The 12,453-nt window shown below is 44.4% G+C and overlaps 1 protein-coding gene across 1 annotated transcript; it reads left to right on the forward strand.

The window, feature by feature from the left end:
* The first annotated feature begins 1,049 nt into the window (after positions 1 to 1,049).
* Positions 1,050 to 10,306, forward strand: LOC143325122 (B-cell receptor CD22). The gene is made up of 7 exons (XM_076738025.1): positions 1,050 to 1,166; positions 1,884 to 2,005; positions 2,457 to 2,655; positions 3,781 to 3,926; positions 6,052 to 6,196; positions 8,357 to 8,501; positions 9,535 to 10,306. The coding sequence occupies exons 1-7, from the start codon at positions 1,115 to 1,117 to the stop codon at positions 9,620 to 9,622; spliced, it is 897 nt and encodes a 298-aa protein (XP_076594140.1). The 5' UTR covers positions 1,050 to 1,114; the 3' UTR covers positions 9,623 to 10,306.
* The last annotated feature ends 2,147 nt before the right edge of the window (positions 10,307 to 12,453 follow it).

Genomic DNA, 12,453 nt, shown 5'->3' on the forward strand with positions numbered 1-12,453 from the left:
TGTCAATAACAAAACCTGCAATAATTTAAATTGCAAGTAATTTCAGCTTTCCATGGGAATTACATTGCGATAAAAACTTTAAACCACCGACATTTATGAAAACATTACTTGCAAGAAATCATTCAGTGATGCAGCTTATATCTGGGTTACTTCAAGAGCTCTTGAAAGTAGGACAAAAGGATTGAGAGTTCTTTTTAACTTTATGTGGTTTATTGTTTCAAATTAAGTCATAGAAAGTGTTATCCTCAGCAGTGATGGTTCTCAATGAGGAGACCTAGAACAAGAACATTAAGTCTGTGCATGGTTTTTAGATACATGCATAACAAAATGATTTACACATTGTTTGAGAGGCTTTTGCTCTATTTTAATATAATTTTTTTTTTTACACTTTTTTTTTTTAACTTTAACAATAATGTCGCTGTGTACGCCTGAGGTGGACAGAAACCTCTGATTGAAAGTGAAAATTAAGATTTTACTGAGTGAGTCGGTTCGTCTCTGTAAGCACTTTAAGTCGGCGTGCAGCAAACGATCCTTGAGACTCTGACAGACTGGATTTCTTTCGATCCTGTCTCCTGTCCAGCTCTGGTTACCAGCCGATCAAAGGTGAAAGCGTATGAAGCGTCAAATGTTGGCTTGCTCGGTATCACATGTCACACCCAACATCCGCGGACTCATGTCAACACTTCTTTCAAATTCTGCTGAACTTCCGCGGAAAACTACTGCGCTCAACAAGAAGCCCGGTCACGAAAGGTGATAGGCTCGAGTCCCCCTGGAGACAAATGACGCGCCGGGGCCGATCGTCGGCGCGGCTCCGTCCCTTCATTCACAGCTCACAATAACAATATTTCAGGCTTTAACGGTCCTCATCAAAAGATACGACCGTAGACAAATAATAAGCCTCACTGAGCAGTTTATTTTGGGCGGTGTAATAATGTGGATGGCTTGTTTCTTTGTGCTTTCAGAATTTGTTTTGAAGGCGCTTCCTGAAAAAACAAAAGTTCAAGCCACACCTCCGCTGGTTAGAGATAAATAGTGAGCAAACTTTCATTTCAGATTAGAAGCTGCGTAGGTCTGCTCACCATCTTAGCTGATATCACAAAGGTGTCTCACAGCCATGAACGCACTTGTGTTGGTTGCAGTGGTCGCCCTGATTCACGGCAGCTATGGTAAATATGTTTCTTTTAATTTTCTTTATTTCATAGACAATCTCCTTAAAACATTTAATTTTATTGCTCCTCTGTAATGAAGCATTGGATTAATATCCAAGACTGCTTATGTTATTTTTTTTATAAACATATTCATACCGTTGCTGTCCCTGAGTTGTGTGTGTGTGTGTGCGCGTGTGTGTGTGTGTGTGTGTGTGTGTGTGTTGTTTGTGTGTCTGTCTGTCTGTCCAAGTTTGTTTTTCCTCCTGAGAAAACTGCTTTCTCTTCTGTCACACTGATGGATTTCCCCCTGGTGGTTTGCAAGAGTCAGACTGTAACAGGAAGTGCTGGTTGAATTATCAAGGGACTGACGAGAAGAACAATGAAATATATCTGTGTACACATACTGTACGCAGAGACCCGTTTACATCAAATGCATATCTTAACTGTGAGGGAATAACGTAAACAGTTTTTCTTTCCTGAGGTGAAAGACAAATCGCCCCTGTCGTCACCGGTGCCTAAAGTGGAAGAACCTGTTGCTGGTCATGTGACTGTGGCGGACTTTTGGTACTGGCATGTTTTTTTCCAGCAGGAGCTTGAAACAAATGTCAGGAAAAGGGAGAGGTTGTTTTGAAAGTGTTGCCCAGAACAGCAGGTCAGCACGCCTTCGCTCCTGAGCCCCCCGCCTATTCATGTTGTGATCAATAACCCACGTCTGTAATCTCTGTCCACATGCAGCCACTTTGCTCATTAAAGGGCCAACCGAGCCGGTTCTGGAGGGAGAGATGATCACGCTGGAGTGTCTGTACCAAGACTCTGAACTCAACGTCAGCCAGGTCCACTTTGAGATCTTCTCCAAGGTGAGCCATGGAAGTAATGGCTAGGTGGGTGTGAGGGGCTGTCTGCTTAAAGCGCTGCAGTGTTGGTAAGGAAGTGCTTGTTGTTTATTTTCTCTTTTTGGACTATTGTAAAATAAATTGAAAAATTTCTCAGTGATTTTCTAATAATCTTGCTATATATGTATATATATATATAGACAGGCTGATGCTGTACATAAAGTCACATCATCACGGTTATAGCCAAAACTCATTTGTCCACAAATGTGCTCTGTCGAGTGCTCTTTCTAAATATCACACCGAGCAGCTGACTGCTGTGTGGTTCAGCACAGTCGAGAACTGTACAAAGACTCCAACACAGGAAATGTCATCAGCGTACTCTTCAAAGTCGTGCCATGTGATTCTGTTCCTTTTCCCGAAGCTTCAATCTGAATTGAGGCATCAGCGTTATAAAGATGTGTCTTTCTTTCAACAGTACATGCAGGGCTGGCATCCAGTTTGGGAGCGATCTTGGTGCCTCCGTCCGATGCAGATTGTGAAGACCGCGGACAGCCTGTTCCTGTATATCTCCAGTGCAAGAAGTTTCTTGGAGGGGCCCTACCGCTGTGTGTCCGACGCCGAAAATGTGACTGCGCCAGACAACTCCTCCCAGTTGTTGGCCATCAAAGTGCATTGTGAGTGTCTGGGTTGATATGGGTAGGAACAGTCTGCTTAAAGCCTGTAGAACAATGACTCTGTGACACTGCATTTCCCCTGCCAAGCACGGAAACTTTCGATTTTTCATGTTGAAGATATTTCTGCAGGAATCTGAGAGTAAGCTATAAAAATATGACTTGCAAATAAGTTAGACAGCTTCTGAGTTCCACTTCCCAATAAGGAAATGTGCAGCACAGTTGAGAATAATGACATGACTAACGAAGGAGGAAGTATAAAAAACAAAAAAAACCCCTTGAATGTACATTGGTAAATAGTCTAGGTGAGGAGATGGAACAGAGAGCGTCTGAAGCCTCGCAATTTTCCTCATATTTCCAAGCAGCAGGAGGTAAAGACAATCTTTCAGACACCATGGACACAGCTTTCTTCACAGTGAGGGATAGAAAAACACATGAATAGTTAATAACACAAGACATATCTATGCAGTGCAGCTGCAGAGTGTGTACAACAACTCTAAAAAGTACAGATCCAGAGCAAACACTGTTACCTGTGATAGGCTGACTACAGTCATTTCATCGTTTTTTTTCCTGCACTCCAAGCAAACAAAGACGCATTCTCCCGCTGCCGCCAAGCCTGTAACTATCGGCGTAGGATACACAGTTGCATGAAACGACATCCGTGGCGCAGCTAGTCAGATTATCAGTGTCCTCCATCTTCTCAGTGGCCATCAAATCGACCGCGATGCTGTTTGATAGGCTCCTCAGCCTCATGGGGGGAATCAATAAGAGGCAAAGATTAGAATGGACTAAAGGACTGAAGGAGACAGAGAGGGAGGGAAGCCAGAAGCTGGATGGACGTGGGCCATCTATTGAGATGAAAGAGAAAATGAGTCATTATTCACAACACTGCCTCTCTAAAGACTTCGATAAGATGAAGCCTATTATCATTATTATTGATTGCTTGGTACAGTCTGCACCACTGGGAGGCATTCATACTCGAGCCTATACACTCAAATATACTGAAAAGGTCTGAGTGTTTACCAGCTGCTGCCTCTGCAAACACATGTTCAGTCACGTCCCAAACTCATGAAGAGGGAGCTCGAGATGTCTCGCTTCATTAATGCTCCATCACGCTGCCTCTCTTAGATATGGGGGAGCCGTTGCTGTCCAGGGAAGGCTACAGCAGCTACCTGAGCGTCCCGCAGGAGCTGAAGGTGCGAGCCGGGGACGACGTGGTGCTGAAGTGCTCCGCCAGCTCTTCAGAGGAGCCAAGCTACTTCTGGAAGAAGAACGTGAGAGAGCGTCAGGAGCGCGCACAGCGTCCTCGTTAGCCTTTTGGAAACTTGTCACGGCTCTCCCGCTCCCTCCCTCCCACTCCGATGTGACCTCTTTATCTTCTCCCCGTCTTCCCCCTGTCTCTCTGGGTCCCTCTTTCTCTCTTGGCTTTGCTCAAGCATTCTCTTAATTTCCTCTCCCCTTCTAACACGTCTCTGTTTCTCTCCCCGACTTACTCGAGGCACTCGTTTCCCCTCGCCTGTCGTCGTTTCATCCCCTCCTCTGAAGAAGGGCTCTGCATTTAAGTGACCGGTTGGCTTAGGCCCACCGCTCGCTGGGGATTGCTTCTTGCCCACTTACAGAGGATTAATAGTTTAATGAGGTCTAGACAAGAGCCAGTCAACCTGAAAACAATTACGTGAATAGATTTCTAATGATTTTTTTAGTGTTTGGTTAACCGGTATTGAATTATTCAACTGGGCTCTTCGCTGGGCTAAGGAACCCTCACCCGAGGGAAATTAAGACATCTCCGTGTAAAATGCCAGAGTGACACTAGACGTGTAGAACAGGAAGAAGTTGATGAGTTGGGAGGTAAATTGTACCCTTGTGGTAAGAAAATGGTATTACACCACTAAGAAAGTGGTATTACAAGGTGTTATCAAAATCACCTCTAGCGCCAGCGGCAAACAGCAGGTGTAACGAAGCTACGCAACTTTGAGGATATATTGGGGACAGGCAGCCATAATTGCCGAGTTTCCTCTTTTGTTATTCTTCTTGATAAGTCGGCTCGGGGTTAATAAGCTTGTTAAAGGGTCATAGCTAATCCGGGTTTTAAATGGGTTTACAAGCCCAAATCCAATTCAGTGGACATTTTAAACCGCTAATACTGTTTGTCCTCCGCATGATGATATGTAGTGCTTTAGGTTTTTGTCATCATTTGTTGAACGTGCAGCTCTGTCACTTTGATGAAGAAGAAGAAGAATTAGTGGCAGCACTGACAGGCAGGTCCGCCGCTGCCGTGTGGACTTGGAATCGTTCAGCCCACTCGTGATTCAGCTGTCGTTCCGCTCGCGCTCCAGCCACGAGACGTTTGGGAGAGAGGGATGACGCGTTCGAGGGAATGATGGGATGAATTGAAATGTTAGTGGGAGTGTGTTTGTCTATCTGTGTGTGTGTGTAAGCCCGCTGTACGTGAGGCATGGAGACGGGGCAGAGAGAGGAATCAGAATCGGCCACTTTGACAGACAGCTGCCGTGGGCACATTGGCCCCCGGTAATGACAGCAGGACAGAGGCAGAAATGGGCCACTGCTTTGGGAGCCAGTGGATTTGCATACAAAATGCTGCTTTGGCCAGACCTGGCCTTTATGGGAAATCCTCTTAATTCAGATCCATTCAAATTGAAATGGACTTTCTTGGCAGGAGCTGCAGCTCCCAGGAGCCAAATCATTTGCATGGTGTAATGTCTTTTTTTTTTTTTTTTACCCCCTCCTCCACATTCGTTTGTTTTCCAATCCTTGTGTTTGGCCTATTATTTGTTTCCTCCCATGTCAGGCTCTATCTCATAATAGTGCTGCTATTTTTGTGTCAACAATTCATCCTGCTCCCTTGCCATCTCATTACGTGTTGTGTTAACAGTGTGCTGTTGTGGCATCATTCTTTGCCGATGATGGTGTCATCTGGGTTATTGACTTGTGTCGATGTGTGCTCATTCATTGGGATTACTGCTCAGGTAAATACACTTCGTTTGGGACTTTGGGGACTGTTCTCTGAGGGCCACACGCAAGCAGATATTTCTGTCTGCCTCCCACTGCCATCGCCAGTTTCTCTGTTTCTGCCTGTCCTGCTCTATTTTGTTCTCGCTTTCTCTTCTTCCTCTTTCACACAACTCAGCCAAAATTATACTTTCTGCCCCTTTTCATTCTCTGTCTCTCTTTGATACCCTCTCTCCTTCGCCAACAAGCATCGTCCATCCTCCTCTCCTGTGCTCCCAGCTCAGCACATTTTTAATTTGTGGGACTTTGTCGATTCTCTTAGGGCTGCAATCAATCCAACCAATAAAATATTTTTTCTGCTTTCCGCTCTGCTCTTTATTTGTCTTACTCTCCTACGCTCTCTTGTGTGACTCCATCTTTCTTCCGCAGGGTGACGACTGGATCCTGCCTTCCTCCAAGCTGACGCTGAAGAAAGTGAGCGCGATGGATGAAGGACAGTACACCTGCATGGCCGAGCATCCCACCATGGAGTCGCTCAGCAAGAGACGCACCATCAGCATCACCGTGCTGCCTGGTAAGAAGAGACTTTAGATCTACCAGGACAAGCCCTGTTGTCCTTTACACTGGCGGAGACTAGAAAGCTCATCTCCTGCTTCCTCTTTCTAAAACGTGGTTTGGCCTTTCTTTGGAACTGTTGGGAAATTCAGCTATCAACATCCCCGAAGCTGAAATGATGCTCTAGTTCCTCAAGCCAGCCACTCAAAGGTGACCTTGAGTTGCCAGGTGTGTGCGTGCAATTACGTCATCGTGAACATAATGCAGAAGTTCTCATTTCTAAGTGTGAAACCCCTACGTTTCTGAGGAGGCGGTGCGGTGCAGAGGTTTCATTTGTCTGCGTACAGAAATGACAAAAAAGTAGAAAAATGACTGTCGTGCTGTAGCTAAGAGGTGAGAACATTTATAAAAACACCTCATAAAGAAAGTCCCAACTGAAATCAAAATGTCGAGTTGAAATCGGTAAGATGAGGCCAGAGAACATCACACATTTTGATGAATAAATGACAATGAAGTGCACTAACTTTAAAGGTCCAGTGTGTAGAATTAAGGGGATGTATTGGCAGAAATTGGAATATAATATTCAAAATTCTGTTTTCAGTCGTGAATATTAAGAATAGGAATCATTGTGTTTTCATCGCCTGAGAATGAGCTCTTAACATCCACAGAGGCAGCAGGTCCTCTTTTACATAGTCCGTCATGTTACACCACCATGTTTCTACAGTAGCCCAGAATGGACAAACCAAACACTGACATGAGAGGGGGTCTTTCCTGTTTAGGTAATAATAAACTTTATTTGTATAGCCCACTTGATAATGATAATACGTATTTTTAGTGGCCACTGTAGGTTCACACTTGGAAAGGGAGGGTGAGGCGAGGGGTGTTCAGTTGGTTGTAATCTGCATCCTCACCACTAGATGTCACTAAACCCCACACACTGGCCCTTTAAAAGATAAGAAGATAATAATTCGATATAAAGGAAACAATGATTTTTCCTTGACCTTTGATTTTTTTCTCTTTTGACAGAAATATCAAACATGAGGGAGCTCTCGAAAGTACAGGGAAAGAGACACAGATTTAAGACAAGTTACAAGTACTTGTGAGCTATTATTGTATTAGAAGCTGAAAACTGTGAACGCGCTTTTGTTGTTCGATTTAATTATATTTTCTTTCAAATTATATTGTACGTTTTGTTAGATCTGGATGCACCATGGAATTTTGTGTGTTCATGACGATAAGAAGTGAAAATCGACAGACGCTTGTGTGTTAGTTTCTGTACATGAATGTCTGCACAGTGACAGTTTGTCTGTCTTAATTCTCACGAAACATGAAGATTGTATTGAAGTGGAGAGGTAATTTCATTACGACATTACAGCTAATCCAATTTAGGGCACTTCATCTGTCTTCATCATCTTTATCAGTGACCTGTGAGATGACTGCTCTGTGTTAATGCACTGCAGTTTTTAAACACCGTCCTCTCACCCAGTAGGATTCACAAGCCTTGTGATTTCAATCGTTGAAATTATGCAACCTCTAAAAATGCAATTAAGCCAATGCATGTTATTTATTATGGTAGGGTTATCTTATTACTGCTGCAATTGACTCATTGGTCACTACGCTCCACGGTGTCTCCAGTATTTTCTCGGAAGCACGTGTACTAATTAAAATGGTAATAATTTCTGGATGCTGGAATAATGTTTGCTCGTCCTTGAAAGTATGGTGAGCAAATGTTGCATGTCACTGCTGTTGCTTTGAAGGTGCACTACAGTATATTCCCAGTATGTGAACGGATGAATCATGTGTTTGTTGCTGTCTCAAACCCTCTTAATTTTTCAATCTTTGTTTGTTTACTTGCCCCGTTACTTTGTCCAGTCGTCTAAAGAAAAACACAAAGTCTACGAAATCCACAAATGTTATGTATAATTTGGAAATGTGTGCGCATGAAGGAGATGATCAACCCGTTTTTAAAATTCTGAACAGGCAGACTTCTTGAAGATCAGCTCCGTGTACGGCAGTGTGACCGTCTGAACTCCAGACAGGGAGACGCTCTTTTCTCCTGCAAACAAACAGGAGGTTGCCTTTAGAAGCTTTGCCTGGAGGCAGGAAGCCGGTAGTTTTGCTGATCTCAGAGTCTGTGTGATGCATGTTTCCCTTCATGTCTGTCTGATCTGTCCCACAGAGGATGCCCCCTGGTATGAGACTAGTAATGGCCGTCTCATCCTGATGACCTCGGCGGCAGCCGTGTCTCTCTTGGTGTTCATCCTGTCCATGAGCGTATTCCTGTGCCGCAGGGCCAAGCGGACCAGGACCAGCAAGGGACCCATGTAAGCAACGGCGAAACATTTGAGCGTTTTGTGTCTGCTCCTCTTTCACAAAAAGTGACCGCTTTGCTCTTTACTTCTGATCTTCATTTTAAATCAGAATCTAATGGATCACATACCTTTGAATGGGGGGTGAACGTGTGTGTGTGTGTGTGTGTGCCTCCGTGACCGTCTGATTTCTTTACGCCGCTTTATCCTCACTCACCTTCCTATTTTCCTTAACTCAGCCGCAGTCTCGCCTCCCGCAGTTTGACTTCGTATTACGGATATGGTTATAGCTGCAATATTTCATTCTGTCTCATGTGATAGAACCAAGGCCATTTCAGTTACAGCGTGTGTATTTTGGTGTGCCTTCAGGTGTGCACCCCGGTGTATACTTCACCTTGTGTGTGTGTGCGCTATGTATGCTGAGTGTTCTTGCAGAGTACCTTTCCACACATGTGCAAAATGGTGCCTGTGAGCTTTTGTGTGCTTTAAAAGGTGTTATCCGCACTGAATATTAAAGTCTATCTCAGCAGGTCTGACCTACTTGACCCCATCCTTGATCTCTTTCATGCTCTCCCCTCTCCCGCACACACTTCTGCTTGAGAAAAACCTGGGCTAATAGCACCAGGTTTAATTCTGCCATACCCTATGAAGTAGAAAAAAAGGATACTGCAATAATAAAAGCATTAGCAGAAGTCCCATTAAATCTGTTGCTGACAGTATGTTAATGTGCACCATGACCCCATGCAGCTTCGCTCATTAACTTCTTTTCCATATGGGCTAGAAAACATTTAATTTCCAGCTTCATACATTATTTCCAGTGCCTTTGTGGTGCCATTGAAGCCTCACAAGTGAGGCTGAGCATGTGTGTATGAGCAAGTGTGCATAAAGAGACAGAGAGAAAAATGGACTTTCACATCACCATCCAGGTGTGGTTCCATCGCTCAGTTCTAGGCTATAATTTCCTCACTTATGCTTTTCTAGGGCCTCCTTGGAGGTCGATATACTGATAATCATGCTCCTCTGTCTTTCCTTGTCTCCCTGTCTCCAGTGATGACCGGTCTCAGAAAAAGCCCATCTACAAAAGCAGTGTGGAGTCCCTCCCCTCCACCTGCGGGGACAAACAGCCTCTGGTGTGACTGCACGGGCAGGCGGAAGGATGAGGAGGAGGGAAGAAGATGGAGCGGAGATGAGGAAGATGGAGTGGGTGGCCAGAAAATGAGCGATACTTAAAGAGGGAGGAGATGGTATAGGTTTATGGATGGTCACATTGGGGGAGGAGAGAGGAGGAAAGGAGGGACACAAAGAGGGATATTTGGATAGCGAGAGCACAATCAAAATCAGTAACAAGCTGGGTGTAAAAAAAAAAAACTCCTGAAGGGCAAATGATTGCTTTAGAGATGCAAAAGCTGCTTTGCTTGTGGGTGTATGCTGTAGTTATGCATTTTGGACCAAAGGTGGGCAGTTTCTCTTCATTTATTCTCCATTGTAGAAAATGGTGCGCTACATTCTTAGTAAACGCTGCCGGATGAGTCTTGTGTACTGAAAGAGCTGTAAAGACTCAACATGCAATTCTCTCCTTTCTATACAAACATAATTGCTCAGCTGTGCATTATGAATGAGCCATTTGGGTAATAGGACAAGGATTATTTTGTTGGTTTGGTTCCCTTTCAACCTTTTTTCAAAAGCAGAGCCGCCTCAAAGCATCTTCGAGAAGGTCATTATAATCTTTTTATGGTGACAGCTCTCAAGCATGTTGCACTCTACTATTTAATTTACTGTACTTTGGATTTCTTTGATATTAAATTGCTTTCACAAAATAATATTTACTGTCCTCATGTGTGCCATTGATTTTGTCCCATTGTAGAGATACAAAAGAGGTTGGGGAGTATTGACGGCGTGATGAAAGCCGGACATGCATGCTCGCTCGGCCGCACATCTTCTCGATCCAATGCCATCTCAGGCTTGCATCAGCTTGTTTACCAACCTTTCCCTTCAGTCTGTAAGACCTTACTCTGAAGCAATGACCTTTACTCAAACTACTGTGCCTGTTCATGTTTGTGTTTTTCCCCATCTGGCTGTAAGCACAAAGCCTATTCTCAGTGAGTTCAGCTCACAGACACATACATGAGCTAAAGATTCACACATGGTGAGAACAGCTAATAGTAAAGTCAGGTAACCTTGAAACTTTCCCTATCCATTATAAGAGGAGGCAGGTTAGCCACTGCTACGTCTGCCTCAATACGGACTCGACCGAGTCTATTCTGATTGCCTCAAAATAACCATCATAGACTAAAACTTCATCTTTTTAATTTTCTCCTCTGTTGCCTTGTAACCCTTAATGCTGTGCCACAGCATCATCGCTTATTACCATAACTGAGCTCATAATGCAGAGAATTTCATTATGCTGGTCTGTTGAAGTTATGTTGGGTTTTATGTGGTTTTATTATCGGTGTGTGGTTGACCGTAGGCCGTCGTTAATAATGGGCGAAGCGGCAGTTTAACAATGACACTCCATTAACGGGTGCATGCGCCACGGAGCACAGCCAGGATAATGTTATTAAACTGATTACTCAAGACCCCTGTTCGGCTCTGCTGTAGCCATCCTTTGTCGAGCATTTTACGGACTCCTTGTATTTCTTTTCTAACTCCACAAACTTCTGCTTACTTTGTATCTTAGGTCAAGCCCAGGAACAAACAGACAACACATATTGAGACTGTAACTAAAAGAGAAAAACTTAAAATCGTCACGCTCCGTAGGAAAAAAAAATACAACATTGTAAATTTAAAACGCCCTCCTGCATGTGAAATGCCAGTGAGCACCATTTTGTTTTGGCCTTTGAGTCAGTCATGAGTGAAAAGCTGTGTACTCCCTAGTGGGCTTTGGTCCCGGGGCTTCAACCGGTTGGCTAGAAAAGACAAGATTATGTATCAGGAATTTCACACAGTGGAACTGTCCCCAAGGTGCGAGGCTCTGGTTGGGAGGGAGAGAAGTGTAGTTCACAGTGACATTTTGACCTTGATAGTGCCTCATGGATAAATGAACGGACAACAGCTTAGGGCGATGCAGAAGCTGTGCTGAGAATACACAGCAGTTGAAATGCTTTGTCTGGGCCAGACGGGGTCCGAACAGGACAAGGGTGTCGATCTGTGACATTTAAGTGTGGCAACTCTTCACTAGTGTCGGCTGTATAGTCTGGTGGCCAGCCATCCCGGTGGCCTCAGGGCACTAGCCGTCATGTAAAGGTGAGTTATACCGAACATGACACTTCATTGACTAATGCATCAAAGTGCCAGACATTTGTAACTGGATGCCATCGCCCACTGCTGTTCTCGTCATGGTCACTTGGTTTTGTATGTGCTTCCTGCATATGTTGTGTCAAATGGCTGAAAATGAAGGAGTGGAGCTCACTGGAGAAGCAGGTGTTTTCCCCTCATTACTTCCTGACAATGCCCCATCTGGTGCGGGGGAGCTGCTGCCACCGACTCCCTGCCAATCGGGGAACAAACACTCGCAGAGAGGCTGACGGGGAAAAATGGGGTGGGATGGGAATTGGGGAATGAGATGGGCAGATATTAACCTCGCCAAAACAACAAGGTTATAAAACTTGTGTCGAGGCAGAAAATCAGTGAGCGGAGAAAGCCCGAAGCTGAAACTTTAAGATTGCACACAGATGCAGGAGTCGAGGTCAGATATGAAGCGTGAGTTCAAAGAAACTTTATGGAAGCCAAGGGTAGAAATATTAATATTAATGCTAATAGACTGGTTTGATGTTTTACTGCCTGTGAACTTTCCTGACTGTTCGAGCCAAGCTAACCAAAGTGTCTGCAGGATTTGTGACAGAGGAGAGAGAGGCCAAGCTGATGTGATGTGCTATCCCTCGTGTTACCTGAAAGGGGCGCCAAAGACACAGTTTCAAAAAGATGCCTTCAAGCCTTGGAGGCTACAAACCCATGTTATAACACTGGA

This window comes from Chaetodon auriga, chromosome 8 (genome assembly GCF_051107435.1).
Source record: "Chaetodon auriga isolate fChaAug3 chromosome 8, fChaAug3.hap1, whole genome shotgun sequence".
NCBI classification, from domain to species: domain Eukaryota; kingdom Metazoa; phylum Chordata; class Actinopteri; order Chaetodontiformes; family Chaetodontidae; genus Chaetodon; species Chaetodon auriga.

Excerpts from the sequence above, each read along its gene's own strand:
- LOC143325122 (XM_076738025.1), top strand. The coding sequence starts at position 1,115 with ATGAACGCACTTGTGTTGGTTGCAGTGGTCGCCCTGATTCACGGCAGC. Across the intron at positions 3,927-6,051 it reads GCTACTTCTGGAAGAAGAAC|GGTGACGACTGGATCCTGCC; the intron begins GTGAGAGAGCGT and ends TTTCTTCCGCAG. Across the intron at positions 6,197-8,356 it reads CAGCATCACCGTGCTGCCTG|AGGATGCCCCCTGGTATGAG; the intron begins GTAAGAAGAGAC and ends TCTGTCCCACAG.